This window comes from Lactuca virosa, chromosome 3 (assembly GCF_052849685.1).
Source record: "Lactuca virosa cultivar CGN04683 chromosome 3, Lactuca_virosa_CGN04683_v6, whole genome shotgun sequence".
Lineage (NCBI taxonomy): Eukaryota > Viridiplantae > Streptophyta > Magnoliopsida > Asterales > Asteraceae > Lactuca > Lactuca virosa.
Window position 1 is genome coordinate 393,160,712 of NC_136428.1, and position 19,122 is coordinate 393,179,833.

The 19,122-nt window shown below is 40.0% G+C and overlaps 1 protein-coding gene across 1 annotated transcript; it reads right to left on the minus strand.

The window, feature by feature from the left end:
- Positions 1-16,811: 16,811 nt before the first annotated feature.
- LOC145163182 (type III polyketide synthase A-like) lies at positions 16,812-18,705 on the minus strand. Its single transcript, XM_079082044.1, has 2 exons — positions 18,501-18,705; positions 16,812-17,788 (listed from the first exon to the last, which is right to left on the minus strand). The coding sequence occupies exons 1-2, from the start codon at positions 18,703-18,705 to the stop codon at positions 16,812-16,814; spliced, it is 1,182 nt and encodes a 393-aa protein (XP_078938170.1).
- Positions 18,706-19,122: the final 417 nt, after the last annotated feature.

The window sequence follows — 19,122 nt, forward strand, 5'->3', positions numbered from 1 at the left end:
TTACTCAACAACCTCTTTGCATCACATACCCAGCCGCCACCAACTTGGAACTAAAATCCGGCCTCATTCACTTACTCTCAACATTTAGGGGCCTGGAAAATGAAGACCCTCACAAGTTTCTCACAGAGTTCCATGTAGTATGTGTGGGTATGAAACCACACAATGTCACGGAGGATCAGATCAAGCTTAGGGCATTCCCCTTTGCAGTGCAAGACGCAGCCAAAGACTGGCTCTATGATCTCCCACCGGGGATGGTGACTACTTGGGTAGACCTTGCACGGTTGTTCTTGGATAAGTATTTTCCCGAAATGAAAGCTTCAGCCCTACGGAAGGAAATTATCGGGATCAAGCAACACAAAAGAGAAGCTTTCCACACATATTGGGAAAGATTTAAGAAACTATGTGCCCGTTGTCCAAAGCACGGGATTACCGAGTATCAGCTCCTACAGTACTTCATTGAAGGCATGGCCCCAATGGAAAGAAGACTTCTCAATGCTTCTAGTGGCGGATCTTTACCCGATAAGACTCCAACCGAAATCTGCAATCTAATCAAGAACATGAATGAAGATTCCAAACATTCAAGCCATGATGAAGAATGGTACACGGATGCACCCCGAGGTGTAAAGGAAGTTCAAACTCCTCAGATTGAAGCTCAATTGTCCGAGCTCACAAAAGTAGTAATGATGCTGGCCAAAGACAAAGGTGTGCATCCCACACCTCGCCCATGCGGTATTTGCAGTCAAGTAGGGCATCCAACCGATATGTGCCCTCAACTTCAAGATGAGGATTATGAAGAAGCAAAAGCCATGGGAGGATATTCCGGGTCAAATCAAAAGGGATATGAGCAGCCACGGGGTGACCAAAGATGGAACAACAATCAAGGTTGGGGAGGAAATCAACAGGGAAGTTATCAACCAAGTCAACAAAATCAATACCAACAGAGACCACCTTTTCCACCACATAACTTTCAGCCAAGGCAGCCACAACACCCTCCTCAACGAGCGGGTTCATCAAGCATGTCCTTAGAGGACATAGTGAAGAGTTTGGCCACTAGCACCCAAACTTTCCAACAAGAGAAAAAAGCAAGTACAAAGAACTTAGAGCAACAAGTTTCACAGCTTGCTATTTCTGTAAGCAAACTAGAATCTCAAGGAAAGTTGCCCGCCCAAACAGAAACGAACCCAAGGCACAACGTGTGTGCCATCACTTTGAGAGGCGGAAAGAGCTACGATGGTCCAAAAGTGTCGGTTGGTCAAGAAGAAGAAGAGATAGTGGTCGAAGAGGCAACCAAAGAAGAGAAGAAGGAAGATAAAACAACCGAAAAGAAGCCCTTCGTCACTGAGTCTAAAGCCACACCTGCTCCATTTCCCGAACGATTAAAGAGCACGAGAAAGAACGGGAGGAGAGTGAGATTATGCAAATGTTCCAGAAAGTTCACATTAACATCCCACTTCTCGAGGCTATCAAGCAGGTACCTAGATATGCAAGGTTCCTTAAGGATCTATGTGTATCTAAAAAGAAATTAAAAGGAAACCAAATTGCAACAGTTGGGGAAAATGTATCCGCGGTTTTGCAAAAGACGATGCCCCCAAAGTGCAAGGATCCCGGTGTCTTTACCGTGCCATGCAAATTGGGGAATATTTATGTACCTCGAGCCATGCTCGATCTAGGTACATCCATAAATGTCCCACCATATTCTATTTTTAAATCGATTGGTGTAGCAACATTGAGCAAAACCGGCGTGATCATCCAACTTGCCGACCGGTCTTTGGTACACCCAAAGGGTGTATTAGAGGACGTGTTAGTGCAAGTCGATGAATTTGTTCGGTTGATTTTTATGTCCTGGATATGGGAGATGATGACTCTCAAAGTTCAAGTTCCATACTTTTGGGTAGACCTTTTCTTAAAACTTCTAAACAAAAATCGATGTCTACAACGGAACTTTAAGTATGGAATTTGATGGTGAAGTTATCAACTTCAATGTTTATGAAGCAAAAAAGGTTCCTTCCGATGTTCAATCTGTCAATCTTGTGAATTTGATCCAGCCCTCAACTAAAAAGGGTTTAAACTTGTCCAGCAATGAATTTCTAGAGTTAGTTTTGTCACGAAAACTAGACAGGGACAAAGCCAAAGAGATTGCAAAGGAGTTCGATATGAATAATGAGGTGCTGGAGATTTTGGCGTTTATTGATGACACGAAGCATATGAGGATTGATGATATGAAACCCAAGCCACCCACTACCAAAGCCAAATTCCATCCACCGGTGGAACAAGCACAAGATTCGGGAGCAAAAACTCCACCGGACCCTTTAAAGATAATACATGTCGAGAAGGAGAGCACTCAACCGGTCATCAACTCAAATAAACTATCGAAGAAGGAAGAAAAGGATTTGATAACCTTGCTTAATAAATACCAAAGAACGATCAAGTGGACAGTCTCCGATATTAAGGGTTTAAGCCCTTTTTGGTTTGTGCGAAAAAAGAAAGCCAAAGAAAGGGTGAAGGTTCCGTTGAAGGAAGTGGCGAGAAGGTTGATGTGTTGGAAAGGCCCACATACTTAGAATGAAGCATATTTTGGGGCCAAGTCGAGCCAACGAATTAAAACAAGGGCGGCTAACCGGGAGGCAACCCGGGGGTAGTTTTGTCTTTTTCTTTAAAAACATTTCTGTTTCTTTGAAGTTTTTAGTTTTTAATGTTCCAAATGTGTTGCAACATGTTTTTATGCCTAGAAAATGAATCTCGGGCTCCAAAAATATTTCACGGATAGCTTGGGAAAGATGAAGAGGAGGTTTTCACCACAATTGCATAGGTTCCAAGAACGATTTGGTAAATTCTTTCCATATCTTTAATCGTTCATATTTTGCTTAAAAATCCAATTGGTGTGCATTTCTGACTATTTTGGACTCTTACCCGACCCGACTACCATCCCCCACCACCTTCCAGTGATTAGGTTGTTCCACCCTCTCCAAGCATCGGGGACGATGCTTATATTCAAGCTTAGGGAGGGTTAGAGTTGTACATTAGGATCACGTCCATGCATTATATTTCAAAAAAAATCCAAATTTTTTTTTTCGTTTATGTTCTTAGTTTCCATTTTTTTTCCTAGTTTCTTAAAAAAAACAAAAAAAAAAAAACATCTCCATGCATTTTCATTTTCATGCATTTCGTTAAAAAAAAGATTTAATACGAGATGAGACAATCTTTACATATGATAGCTCCATGAAGTGGGAAACCGAGAAATCAAATGAAAAACAAAATACCCAAAGCGACCGGATAGTTACCGGAAGTGTAGAATCAACGGTCATAACTAGGGGACCCAAACACCGTAATTCGAGACCCCAACCTTAGATAATAAAAAAAATGGAATACCGAAACGTTTTTGTGGGCGGTAATAACAGCTTTAGGATGATTTGCATCTAAATGTTTAAAAAGAATCTTTATCGGCAACTCTGGACCCACAGAACACAAACCTATTTGTTGACACGCGTTACCCTCGCGGTAACAGAGAGCTTAAGTATCAGATCCACACAGTCAAGAAGGAAGAAAGGGTACAACTGTCATATTCAGTACCCAAATCAGAATTTCAAGTACTTAATCGAAGAAACTTTCATAAATTCAAAAGTTGATTGAAGAATTCAAAGCTCAAAATGAAGATACAAATCCAAGTTCAATCAAAATCAAAAGCCATCTCAAAGTCAAATCTGGCGAATGAAGAACTGTGTGATATGATACTTGTGGCTCTCGAAAAAGTGAAAGCATAGGAGCTGGGCCCCTTCGGGTGGGCTCACTGTTTCAGCAAAAGTTGATTCGCCATGACGGGTTCTTAAGGATGCGTCGATTCTGATTCTTAACCATCTAGTCTTAAGGACATGAGATCCCAAACTATGTTATTTTCGCTTGCAAAAGCTAACTAAGGTATGAAGTTTAAATAAAACTATAGTTGGATTATTGGATTACACCGTTTCGTGGTCTTCCTCACTTTGGGAGTCTGTGATATGTGGAAGGTAGAAGGATGGTCGCCTAGGTATTAATGATTGGAGCCCCATTGATGTAAAGTCTGATCGTATATGTCCATATTTATATAAATAAATAAAAAGATTACTTGTGTTCTTATATTTTTCTTTGGTTCATTTTTGTTCCTTAAGTATCTTTTGTACATATGTTTCTTTTTCATGGTTTTCAATGCATGCATTCATTCTTAGCTTTTAGGATCTTTTTGTCCCCATTTGTTCTATGTTTCTTTTTGCCATCTAGAAATCGTCCTGTTTGTCTGGTTCTTGTTCTTTCTTGAGGACAAGAAAGGTCTAAGCTTGGGGAGATTTGTTAGGCGCAATTTGTGCACCTTTTTGCACACCTTTTAGTCTCATTTCATGCATCTATTTAGCATAATTGTTCTTCCTTTTTCTTGCATTTCATCATATTCATGTTAGTCTCTAGAACAACCTTATTTGCACACTTTCATGTCTTTTCAGGTAAACTGGAGCTTGGAATGCGCTTTGGGAGGTGCCGGGAAGCATTGGTGAAGATTTCGGGATGATCGGGCGAACAACGAAAAAGTTGGAAAAATCAAGTTTGGATTCGGAGTCAGAGGGGTACACGGGCCGTGTTGGATTTACACTGCAAAATCAACATGGGCGTGTTGACCAAAATGGGAGCTGTTGACCATGCTGAACACGGTCCGTGTCAGTTTAGTGCAAATCAACACGGGCCGTGTGAGCTACTGAACACGGGCCGTGTCAGTTTAGCCTATTTTAACACGGGCCGTGTTCGACCCAAAAACCAACTTTTGGCAGTTTTTCCTATCTTTCATATTACGGGTTGAGGGCCATTTTGAGATAGAAAGAACATACCATAGCACTTTTGGAGAGGAGAATTCAAGGGTTTTAGCAAGGGTTTGTCCGTTAATCATTGGGAAACAATTTAATTTCTTCTTTGTAAGCACTTTAGCACTTAATTTCATCTTTTAAACTTGTTAATCTTGTTCTAGCCATGGGTGGCTAGAACCCTAACTTCTCCAATTTCATTTTTTGACTTTTTGGTTGTGAATCAAATCATATGACCTGATGTTTGTGTTGAATTTCTATCTAGTGAAACTGATTTTATTTCAATCGAATGTTTGATTCTAATAATGATTCTTATTGGCCATTTCAATTAGGGTTAAGTCATTCAAGTTATTCATTTTGCAAAATCCGTAATTGTTTTCTGAATTGAACTAAGTAACAAGCATTAAATTGATTTCTTGTGAATGAATTTAGTGTAAATCTTTTCACACATTCTTACGCTCCCGAGCTTGTGAGGAGTATTGGGTGTTGTTGGGAACATTCACAATAAGCTTAATGCAATCTTTTAATCTAATTCTAAGAGGTTGTTTAGATTAGGTTAGTAAGGTTAGGATTAATCAAAGAGCTTGTTTTGATTGATTAATGTGGTGAATGGAAAGTGTTAGAGCTTGTTAACACTTTCAAGTACCAACTTAGATAGAATGAAACAAATGTCTTGTCATCTTTGATTCACATTGTTGGATTGTCATACATGAAGTTGGAGTCCTTACAAAAATCTGAACTTAATTCATTCGTTTAGTTGTTTACTCGTGTTTTAAATTTGTCTGTTTAATCATTGCATTCAAAACCCCCCTCTTAATCTTTTGTGAACAAATACATTACGCAAAACAGGTATAGACTGATTATCCCGTGTCTCTGTGGATCGACCCTACTTGCCTTGTACTACCTTTCTAGTGCAATATAGTGGGATTATTTTGGAGTATATCGTACCCCTATTATTTGTTGGGTCTGACACGCCTAACACTTCCAACCCCACTACCTTCGACAGTGCTAAGCGATTGGCACAAAGACTCATTGACCATGGGGTCCGTACCCCGTCATCAACAACAACCCTAGCCATCTCAGAACCCTCCAAAACCACTGCCAACAAGCGGAAGTTTTGGGATGACAAGAAGAAGAAGGCTGCCAAAAAGCAGCAGGTCGTAGTTGTTCATGCTGCGATGGCACCTGCCGCTGCTGTGCCGGTAAACCAGTACACGGGAAACTTGCCCAAGTGTAATAAATGCAGCTTCCATCACAATGGACCCTGCCAAGAAATGCAGTGCTCTAACTGCAATAGGAAGGGGCACACTGGCCGTTTCTGCAAGGCTCCGGCAAGGCCAATCACCCAAGTCCCCGGCGCTGGTGTGGGCCAGGCTTGATACGGTTGTGGCGAGGCGGGTCACTACAAAAGGAACTGCCCGAAGGCAGGGAACACCGGCGGAGTGGGAAGGGTTTTGGCCATAGGCCACGAGGAAGTAGTTGCTGACCCCACAATGGTCACTGGTACGTTTCTCCTCGATAACTCTTATGCATGCATACTGTTTGATAGTGGAGCGGAGAGGAGTTTTGTGAACCAGAAATTTGTTCACTTGCTTAAAAATAAATCGCATGCACTTAAAGAACCGTTCACTGTAGAAATGGCTAACGGAAAGACAGAGAGCACTAGCAGCGTATACATAGGATGTACACTAACACTAGATGGTCATTCATTTCCAATCGACCTCATGCCGGTCTTAATTAAAAGTTTCGACGTCATAATCAGCATGGATTGCTTGAGTTGTCATCGTGCCGACATTATGTGTTACGAAAAGGCTGTTCGCCTTAATCTTCTGTCTAGCGAAACTCTAGTAATCTACGGCGAAAAACCCGGCACCAACCTTCGACTCATCTCGAGTATCCAAGCCCAGAAATTCTTGCGAAAGGAATGTCGCGCATTTCTTGCTCATGTTGTCGATGTGAGCCAAGAGATGAAGAACCTAAAGAACATTCCAGTAGTACGCGATTTTCCCGACATCTTTCCAGAAGAACTCCCGGGATTATCTCCGCAACGTCAGGTCGAGTTCAGAATTGACTTAGTTCCAGGGGCTACCCCAGTAGCCAAATTGCCCTATCGTCTAGCACCAGCTGAGATGCAGGAGCTATCCAGTCAACTTAACGAATTGCTCAGCAAGGGCTTCATTAGGCCAAGCTTCTCACCCTGGGGAGCACCGGTCTTGTTCGTCAAGAAGAAAGATGGATCATTCTGTATGTGCATCGATTACAGGGAACTTATCAAGCTAACCGTCAAAAATCGTTACCCTCTGCCTCGCATAGACGATTTGTTTGACCAGCTTCAAGGGGTAAACTTCTTTTCAAAAATAGACCTGAGATCCGGGTATCACCAATTATGAGTGCTAGGGGAGGATATTCCGAAGACAGCCTTCCGGACTCGTTATGGACACTACGAGTTTGTAGTGATGCCGTTCGAGTTGACCAATGCACCCGCAGTATTCATGGATTTAATGAATAGCGTGTGTCGACCCTACTTGGATAAGTTCGTCATTGTCTTCATTGATGACATACTTATCTACTCTCGTAATAAGGAGGAACATAGTCAACATCTGCGACAGGTCTTAGAAACGTTGCGACCAGAAAGGCTCTATGCGAAGTTCTCGAAATGCAAATTTTGGATCCGAAGAGTCAAATTCTTAGGACACGTGGTTAGTGAAGAAGGAATACATGTGGACCCTTCCAAAATCAAAGCCATTGAGAACTGGTCAGCACCGAAGACGCCTATGGAAATTCATCAATTTCTAGGCCTCGCTGGCTACTATCGCAGATTCAATTAGAACTTCTCTAGGATTGCGAAACCGCTTACAACATTGACCCAGAAGGGCGTGGCCTTTGTCTGGGAGGAGAAGCAAGAAAAAGCATTCCAAACGCTAAAGCGAGCCTTATGCAGTGCACCGATACTGTCCCTCCCAGAAGGGACAAAAGACTTTGTGGTGTATTGCGATGCATCCAACCAAGGGCTCGGCTGTGTTCTAATGCAACGAGGTAAAGTTATCGCCTATGCCTCAAGACAGCTGAAGACACACGAGGTCAACTACACCACACATGATCTTGAGTTAGGAGCAGTGGTATTTGCTCTGAAGATCTGGAGACACTACCTATGCGGTACGAAAGGTATCTTTACAGACCACAAAAGCCTACAACACATATTCGACCAGAAGGAGCTCAACATGATACAACGATGGTGGGTCGAGCTACTCAGTGATTACGAATGCGAAATTCGTTATCATCCCGGCAAGGCCAACATAGTAGCTGACGCCCTAAGTCGGAAAGAATATTTTGGTCGTAGAGTCAAATCATTGACTATGTCTATCCATTCACACTTGTCCATACAAATTAAGGAGGCTCAGCTCGAAGCTTTGAAACCTGAAAATGTGGCGGGTGAATCCTGAGAGGGATGGATAAAAACTTGGAAGTCAAGGGTGGCGGAGCTTTATATCTCATGGATCGGATCTGGACATCGAAGCATGGTGGTTTCAGAGAATTGGTCATGACCGAAGCACACAACACTCGATATTCCGTCCACCAGGTTCAGATAAAATGTATTTGGATCTTAAAAAGTTATATTGGTGGCCTAACATGAAAGCAGAGATTGCTACCTTCGTAAGTAAATGCCTTACTTGCGCCAAGGTTAAGGTCGAATACCAGAAACCATCAGGTTTACTTCAGCAACCGGAGATACCTGAATGAAAGTGGGAGCGGATCACGATGGACTTCATAACCAAATTACCCAAGACAACGGGTGGTCTTGATACCATTTGGGTGATCGTAGACAGGTTAACAAAGTCCGCACACTTCCTACCGATCAAAGAAACTGAGAAGATGGAGAAACTAACAAGAACATACATTATGGAGATAGTACGACTGCATGGTGTTCCCATATCCATTATCTATGATAGAGATAGTAGATTCACTTCGAGGTTATGGCATTCGCTACAAAGTTCCCTAGGAACTAGGCTGCACATGAGTACAGCCTACCATCCTCAAACCGACGGACAAAGTGAGAGGACTATTCAAACTTTGGAAGACATGTTGCGAGCCTGCGTGATAGACTTTGGGAAGGCATGGGATACTCATTTACCCCTTGTCGAATTTTCCTACAACAACAGTTATCAAACGAGCATAAAGACTGCTCCATTTTAAGCCCTCTATGGCCGGAAGTGCAGATCCCCTATGTGCTGGGCTGAGGTGGGCGACACTCAGTTAGCTAAAGGACGAGTTCCTGACAGCACCCTCACAGGTCCAGAAATCATTCGGCAAACGACAGAGAAGATCGTTCAGATTCGTGAACGATTGAAAGCCTCTAGAGACGGACAGAAAAGCTACGCAGACAAACGAAGGAAACCTTTGGAATTCCAGGTGGGCGTCCGTGTCCTATTCAAGGTCTCACCCTGGAAGGGCTTGATACGCTTTGGAAAGCGTGGAAAGTTAAATCCAAGATACATAGGGCCTTTCGAGATTCTCGCTAGAATCGGCCCTGTAGCTTACAAACTCAAACTACCTTGCGAACTCAGTAACGTACATTCTACTTTCCACGTCTCGAACTTGAAAAAGTGTCTGTCCGACGAGACTCTTGTTATCCTACTCGACGAGATCGAGATCAACGAGAGCCTCAACTGCGTGGAAGAACCGGTAGAGATCATGGACCGAGAGGTCAAGCGAACGAAACAAAGCCGTATCCAGATAGTGAAGGTTCGCTAGGATCAGTTTAAACTGAAATATCCTCATCTTTTCGCTTAGTTATTTGTAATAGCTTACCTGTTTAAACTCTAATTTCGGGACGAAATTCTCTCTAACGGGGGGATGATGTGACAACCCAAAATTTCTGTCGTGTACTGTTATTCAAACTAATCAAAGTCGGACTTGTTTCTGCTACCTTCTCGCATTTTTTTGAGTCAATTTGAGTGTTCTAAACCTATTATCTTCAAGTTAGAGTTTAGATTTGGGTACCATGAGTTCACCCCTACCCGAAAATGGCCAAACACTCCAATTTGAGAAGTGTACGGCCGTACACTTGGGTGTGTGGCCGCACACCCCTCCTCTGGCAGCACACTCACGACTATAAAGTTAAGACTTGGCCTCCCTTCAAACCTTTTCACCCTCCTAGACCAGAACTCGTTTTCTCTCAAGTAGCGCCCGATTTTTCAGCTGGATCTTCAAGTGGTAAGTGTTTCTTTCCTTTGATTTGTTGATTCCTTACTCCATCTAGTGTAGATCACTGATTTCATCTATGAAATCTCTCCATTTTGGTAGATCTTCAAGTGTTCTTCAGTTTCACCAAGAACACCTACTAAGTTCTTGGGCTCCAAACACCCCTAAATGCTTCTACATCGTAAGTACCCTCCTCCTGCATGTTATTTGCTAGATTTGAGCCTTAGAAAATGTCCAGAACATGATCATCAAGGAGTGTGCGGCCTGACACACCCATGTGGCCGTACACCCTCATTTTAGTGCTTAAGGGCCTCACACTCAAGTTGTATGCTAGCACATGATCAAGGACACTTAGGGGATACAAGATATGACATTGGAATAACGTTTTTGACCATTTTTCCTAAGAGTGTGCGGATGCACACTCCATGGCCGCACACACCAGGCCGCACACCCAATGGGCAACACCCTTGTTGGCCGCACACGCACATGTCTGACCGTACACCCATTTTATACAACCTTTGGTGCTTCTAACACTTCAATCTAAGTGTTTTCGAAGTCCTAGGGTGTTTTCCTTTCATGATTAGTTGTATAAAGACTAATTATATACATATATGTGCCAATATATGCTTATTAGGATCCGTTGCGCTCAAGTCTTCACTTGGCACTTAGCATCCTACAAACCGAACTTTCATTCATACCACTCACTGCAGGTGAGTTCATACCCCTTTAACTTACCTTTTAAATGATTTTAAATGCTTTTATGGGGGGGAATACAAGTAGAAAAAATATAGTTATTATATCAAATCACATGTGATTAATAGGTATGAAACAATGGATTTCTTATACTTCAAACTGTGTTTTCAAACAAACTACTTCAAATCGTTTTACAAAGTCTTTTATATGCAAAACTCTTTACCAAACTCTTTTAAACTAATATTTTGTCAAAAGCATATCTATATAGATATAGTTATATAAGTAGGATTGAAAGGACTTAGGACTGACAACTCGCCTTACTTCCTGTTCCTTGTTTGGTTGTGGACTTAGGGTATCGGTTGTTTGTCCGAAGATCGTTTGAATCTTAGTTGTATATTATGTATATGTATATAGATATAAAAGTTCTTTTTTCAGTCCAGATCCTTTGGGTAGCAAAGGTGTTCAATCATGTTCATTCATACCAACAACATTTCTAGTAAACTATAATAGGTATAGTTTAGGAAGTCACTAATACTATTACTAGAACAACGAAACATACTAAGAGTCAGTTCATACATGAATCAGTACATACTATAACGAGAAACAATACTTACTATAAAGAGAAATAAATAGAGAATACTATAACGAGAATCAATACATACTACATACTAGAGAACATACTACATACTAGATGGAGAGAATACTATACTAGAATCTACGATAATACTAAAAAACTATAACATTAATGTGAGATACTACTTCGTGGTGCGGCATATACTGTTGTGACACGTTTTGTACCCAGAGTCTCCTGGAGGGAGAGCGTGAATTTGTGTATAGATCTATACGGGATTGACCATCCCATACCTTGCTGCTAGCTACAGTGGGACCTGCAGGTCTACTGGTGACGAATGTCATATCATTTCGATGTCTCGAACGTCGTGTATACTAAGTCAAATCAAGTATGGATACAATTATATCACATTTTACCTTAATTAAACTAACCAGTTTAAGGGTAGTTAGTACAATTAGTAGTTACCTAGATAAAACTACTAGTACATCGTTATTTTCCCATTCTCATTCACATTGTGATCTTCTCACATAAACGGTATGAACAACTATATTTTATTAATGATAGTCACACTTTGGGAAAACTCACACTCTTACAAAAGAACAAACATAGAAAACTGTTGGGTCTTGGTAGAAGACAACTTTAGTAGAAAATACAGGATTTTCTAGGAAGCTTACAAACATTTTCAACAAATCTTACATCAAACATTTACAAATACTTTCTTCAACTTATACAAACACGACACTAAAATACATATGAAATCACCAGCTTAAATGCTGATCTACGCTTTCAAAATAACTTGTATTCTCAGGTCGCCAGTAGACAGGTACCGGTGATCAGGTTTTTGAGAAGATGGAGCACATGCAAGACTCATCTTTTATTTTGATTATACATTTTTGGTGTCATATAAACTACAGAACACACTTGTGTTAAAATCTATTAATATTAATGCAATGGATGATGTTGTTGTTGCTTGTTCCGCCATTCCGGTTTTGGGGTGTGACAACATTGCTAAGAGTTCCACAAAGCACAAAGTAAGAAGCATTGAGACAATGGAAATTCTAACCAACATGATCCAATCAAACCATTCTATCCTCTTATCAAGAATATATACTGGCATGAGATTCTAAGGCTCATATAATCAGACATAACCTAAACAGGCCATCCTATCACTGACTAATCAGTACTAGCATGGAGGTCTACAAGCACATACAATAGGCATATAAGGCATCATTCCTAGATCCTTAGCCCTAATCTAGCATGCACTTCACATATTCTCGGTTCATAACATAACATAACATAACATAACATAACATAACATAACATAACATAACATAACATAACATAACATAACATAACATAACATAACATAACATTTCCTAACATAACAAAACATAACATAACATAACATAACATAACAAAACATAACAAAACATAACATGACATGACATGACATGACATGACATGACATGACATGACATGACATGACATGACATCACATGACATTACATGACATAACATAACATAACATAACATAACATAACATAACATAACATAACATAACATAACATAACATAACACAACATACCATAACATAACATAACATAACATAACATAACATAACATAACATGTATGGGTAGCTCGGGGAAAACTTACTTGACCTCGGCTGATTGCATGCATCACACTCCTTGTTCTTTATCAAAAACTCTTTATTTTAATTTTAGAAAAATTATTTTCTTGTAAAAATCTTTCAAACCCTCGATTTGAGTCCAGACACCCCCAAATGTGTGTCCGAATCCCTCAAACCAAGGCTCTGATACCAACTTGTAACATCCCAAAACTCAAGACCAAAAATTTCAAATAACTAAAACATGTCATAGAAAAGTTTTATCAGAGTATAACTCCCAATGATCTTATAATGCGGAAATCATAGTGTGATGCGATGTGATCATGCCGACTCCTTTCCTTTCTAAGAAGAAGTACCTGAAACCAAACTGAAAACCGTAAGCACGAAGCTTAGTGAGTTCCCCATCATACCACATACCATAGAATACACATACTGCCTAGCATATCCGGGTGCTGGTATACCGCTTCGGTCTCTTACAACCAGTATCTGCTTAGCATATCAGGGTATTGGTCTACCCCTTCGGTCTCTTTCAACCGGTAACTGCCTAACATATCAGGGCGCTGGCCTACCCCTTCGGTCTCTTCGACCGGTAACGGGGGACTATTTCACCCCAACTAGTACCATATATCATTCTAGTACAAAAACACATAAGTAACATACTGCCTAGCATATCAGGGTGCTGGCCTACCCCTTCGGTCCTTTCGACCGGTAACGGGGTCTATCCTACCCCTACCACTATCACATAATATCATAACATACTAACACATAAAGCATAACAGATAGTGGCATACCAGACAATTATCACAAAGACAATGATCTCTACCTAAATCACCTACTAATGGGCCGACATTGGTGCCTTAGACCCAGTTCTACTGGAAGGTAACTCACCTCGAATGCTGAAGCTCGCTGCCCGAACTCCCTAGCTGCTGCCCTGACGGCTTCCCAAACTAACCATTTCCAACACAATATCCAATTAGAAACTAAGTTCTAAACCATGAACCATAATCCAATCTTGGGGTAAAATGACCATTTTACCCCTGGCCCAACAAGACCCATAACTGAGGCCCAAGCCCAAAACTATAAGATCCATAAAAGCCCAATATATGGCCCAATTTCCAATTGGGCCCCATCCCTTCGTATGGGCCTCAACCTAGGGCCCAATAATGCTTCTCTAGTCCAAATGGTCCAAGTCGAAGTCGAAGTTAACGCTCCGAGTTGACTCAACTCGTCGAGTTTGCTCTTCAACTTGCCGAGTTCTCATGAATATCAAAATCCTGACCTTTTCGCATCAACTCTTCAAGTCCTCCCACAACCCGTCGAGTTTTTCCTAGATACTACATGAACACGTAAATTCTCTGACTTTCTCCCCATGCATGGCATTTTGGAGCTTAAAAGTCCAAAATGACATCCTAAAGCTTGCGTGGGGCTTTAATGGCCATAAAGTTTGCACCTTTATGCCATGAAAGCCCTTTAAGGTCCTAGATCTGGAAGCCCTTTAAGGTCGATTTCCCAAGGACCATGCTACTCGGGCCAAAACCCAATAAAAGTGAAAGTGAATAGATCTAAGTAATCATTAAGCAAGTTTGATACTTGCTTACCATAAAATGTTGCAATTGGAGTGAAGTTTCTGGAACTATAATCTCTTTCTTGAGCCGTCAAGCTTCTCCTTCTTCCTCAAGCTTCACATACACAAGATTTCTCTCAAAATGGCTCACAAGCTCACACAAATGCATTAGAGTTTCGAGAGCCTAGGTTTGGGACTTGGAGGATGGAAATGAGGCCAGCCTATCGGTTAAAGTGTTTAAATAGGTTGCAAAGTCTCGATTTTAGGGTTTCCCAAACCCAGTCCAACTCGTCGAGTTGTTCCTCCCCAACTTGTCGAGTGGGTCTTCCAAAACGCGCGGTCCATCATTCCAACACGTCGAGTTTTCATCCTTGAACTCGACGATTTGGCTTCTTAATTGAAGTTTCTCTTTCCTTAATTAGTCTTCGGGATTCCGGGTGTTACAACTCTCCCCAACTTAAACTAGACTTCGTCCTCGAAGTCCATTGCAAATCACATATCCCGAAAATGGCTCACATGATAAGCCCGCGACTCCCAACATTTGTCATTAACCAAGTGATGTTTCTTACGAGAACTGGCACCTGCCATCCTGAGGGTACAACCATCACCCCGCGAATCAATGGCCATCCCAAGGCAACTGAAACTTCTATCCTGGATATATCGCCCAAACCTTTAACCCTTGCTAGCTACTTCTACCTTTTGATCTTCAACACATCAAGTCATATGAACAACAAAGACGAGGATTGTGAATTGAACATTATGAACCGAGCAAAAACTAGAAATTCAATCGATTAGAAGAAAATTACCTTTATGCTGATCCACATATGAATCGATTTTAGGATACCTTCAATGATTTAAGCCCTAACTGCTTGATATCATGAATAGAAAATCGGTACCAGAGCTCCATTCACAACCGATTTTGAAGAACTGATTTTGGAGAAATGGATTCCCATCTAGGCGTGTATTTCGAACCACGAGTTGAATCAATTTTTTCGATTAGTGATGAATTATCGTTGGTTGAAAGAGAAGGAAGGAGGCTTGAGGATCTTCGACGAAGAAAACGGTAGGCCGATGTATTAGTGGTCTTCTACAGACGAATGAATGAAGACGAAGAGATCGCATCTTCAATGGAGTCGAGATTACCGTGGATCGTTGATGGACGACAACAACGAATCCTGGACCGTGGTGGTCGTTAACGAAGGTAGAGGTGGGCGTCGGAGATGGAGGGCGGAGGGAGGTGCTCGATGGAGTCAGGGAAGAGGTCGATGGAGTTGGTAAAGAATCGAGAGAATAGAACGATCGATAGAAAGAGAAACTACGGATTGATATGTTTATTTGATGCTAATTTCTAAATTCCTAAAAATGCTCTCATGTTTTTTTATCAAGATACCCTCTCGTGTTTTTCTTCCCAGTTATTTACAAAAGTGCCATAAAACATCTTAGCCCTTAATTTTTTTAATCTGACAGTCCACTTTTAGCTCTCGGGTTCTCGGAAAACTATAAGTTCTCAAATGATCAATCCTCTCTCTCTCTCTCTCTCTCTCTCTCTCTCTCTCTCTATATATATATATATATATATATATATATATATATATATATATATATATATATATATATATATATATATGCTTAGGTTATTCTATTCTAATTAATTATTATGCGGATACCGTATGGTATGAGAATGATAAAGAAAATATGTTGTTTGATAATATAAATACGTTCAATCTTACATAACTATTGTCATTAACACACATTCTCACTAATTAAATCGTCTATAAAGTTATTATACACTTATTATTACTATTATTCTCATTTCTGTCAGAATGTTTATTGGATCGTATTCTGTCAAAATGAAAATGAGTGAAAAAAGATGTATGAGAACGAAAATAAATAATCATTAGCGAGAATGCATGAAAATGACGATATTTTTGTGAGGTTGAACGTATTCGCATTGTTAAACAACTTATTCTCTTAGTAATTCTCATAGCATACGATATCCGCACAATAATTAGTTAGAATAACTGAACCTAGTTCTATATAGGCTTAGGTTATATATATATATATATATATATATATATATATGTATATATATATATATATATATATGAAGGAAGCGTTCAAAATAAATACATGAATACCAAATTCTGGCAATATTTAGTATGAAGTCATGACATGAAACGTTCGAATAATTCATAAGATCAAACATTCCAATATTAAAAACATTTACGTAAAATGCTTAAAAACGAAAATATTCGTATCTTCTTTCGTTACTGCATTTAAAAAACTGTTAATACTTCAATCCTAAAAGATATTACTTTTCTCTTCGTTTCAACTTAATTGAGGCTACGAAGAAGAATGCCTTCGAAAGTGATACCAGGCCCAAAAGCCAATGCAAGACCCCATTCTTCTCCAATCTCTTTGTTCATCAGCTCCTCCCTCATATACTCCAACACATATATTATAGTGTTACTACTCACATTCCCAAAATCCATCAAAGCCCTTCGGCTACAATCCAACTTTTCCCCTCTCAACTTCAGTGTAGTCTCCAACCTGTTCAGTATCGCTGGACCTCCAGGATGTACAGCCCAAAACATATCATTGAAATCCTTCACATTGCTAGCTTTTTCCATCAACTTATTGCAAAACCCTTCAATGTTATCATCGATCTTTTGAGGCAAGTCACGTCCAAGTTTGAAATTTATACCCTCTTCTGAAAGTCGCCCATCAATCACACTATGAGTCCCTGGGAGGAACTGCTGAACAGCATAACTCAGTTCCAAAAATGGCGACTCGGTTTTTGCTATAGGGTCCGCACCAATAATGGCTGCTGCAGCACCATCTCCGAAGAGAGCAGCTCCAACTAAATCATATGGCCGGGACTTGCTTGGTGGCCTGAACCCTAAGATGGTTGTTTCGGAAGTAGTCAACAGTACTCGGCTTCCAGGGTTGTTTTCTGCAATATCTTTAGCGACTCGAAGGCCAGTGACACCACCATAGCATCCCAAGAAGTATAGCATTACACGATTCACATCGTTTCTTAGTCCAAGTTCATTAGCAAGATAAAGATCACCTCCTGGAAGACGAATTTCACTTGAGGAAACATAGACTACGTGAGTGATGTCTTCTGCGGGTCTTCCCCATTGTTTGATGCATGCTAAACTAGCGTCTTTTGCCATCTCGGTTACAGCTTTGTTCGCGATGCTTAGCCTTTGGGAAATAGTTGCCGTCCCTTCGGTCGCTAGTTCGGGGTATTCGTCTAGGATTTCCTTCGACATTACTGTGTATCTGGTTCTGACTGTGGTTGTTTTACCTAACATTCCAAAAGCAAAAGAAAGAAAAAGAGAGAAATTTATGTTATGAATGCAACAAAAATCCGCAATCACGTATAATTTCTCATTGGAACAACATACGAAACATTTATTTCTACGAAAGATGCATCTGATTGTGGGTTTGACACACTCGATAGTTGACACCATCATGTAATTATTAAAATCTTTTTTCTTTTTACTATCGAAGCTGAATTCAATTGAGAAATCGCTCGTCAAAGTCATCTCGTTCAAAATTTTCAACTTACATCTATCTTTTTAAATTAAATTATGGATGGAAAACCTATAAGCATATACAAAGAATCATTTTAAATTAATTGGTTAAATTTAAAAGTAATATTATCAAAATCTTAAATATATAATGTTATTTTGCTGATTTGGTTTCAAAATCCATCAATATGAGAAACGATATTGAATATATAAAAATCGCAAAAATGAAACGAAATCAAATGATGCATGCATGCATTAAAGATTTCAATTAAAGTACTTTATACTTATTTTTAGTCCTCGTTTAAAAACTAAAATAAAACATAACAGTAAAAGAAATACTAATAATAAAGTTGGCTAACGTATAAATTTTTATATTGCGTATTACGTTCAACAGAACTATAACTTAAGCATATTTGTTCTAAAAGAAAAAGAAAAAGAAAAGTTAGCATCATATGTAAATATGGATGTAATTAATAGAGTGCTTACACAAGCGTTCCAACTTCTCTTTCATTGCGTGATCAATGCAGTTTGTGTCTCGGAAATAGCCTTCAACTAAGCAATCCTGTGGAATAAGTTGGCTTGGGAAGGCCTTGCCAATTGCTAGCACAGTGGCTTTTCCAGGAGTAGGGAGACGCCTAGTTGCTGATGAGTAGCGATGTTCGGATGCACCATTGCCATTGATCTTTGACATTGTTAGTTTGGGGAGGAACACAACTACGTACTTCACTTTGAGGAGTTGAAAGTTAGGTGGATAGACTTTCATGGAGTTGGATTTATATATAAGGAATGAATTAGCCAGTTCTTGGAGAAAGTTTGGTTTGGAGAAGAAACAGCATGAAAATTTATATAATCGTTTAATAATACTTCTTGGGTTTCTTATGGTTTCATCACCATTGATGTGTTGGAAGTGTGATCGACTAGGTAAATCAAGAATCACTGGTCATATTAAAATAAACAGATTTCAGCTTTTAGTGAGAGGCCTGATTTTAACTTACCAATATATTATCCTTATATTCAATTAATTGAGTGGAAGATCACGTAAATGATCTTATTTCTTGCCATTTAAAAAATTCCAATGTTTTTATAAATTGAATGCATCATATACATA

Excerpts from the sequence above, each read along its gene's own strand:
- LOC145163182 (XM_079082044.1), bottom strand. The coding sequence starts at position 18,705 with ATGTCAAAGATCAATGGCAATGGTGCATCCGAACATCGCTACTCATCA. Across the intron at positions 17,789-18,500 it reads AGAGAAGTTGGAACGCTTGT|GTAAAACAACCACAGTCAGA; the intron begins GTAAGCACTCTA and ends TTGGAATGTTAG.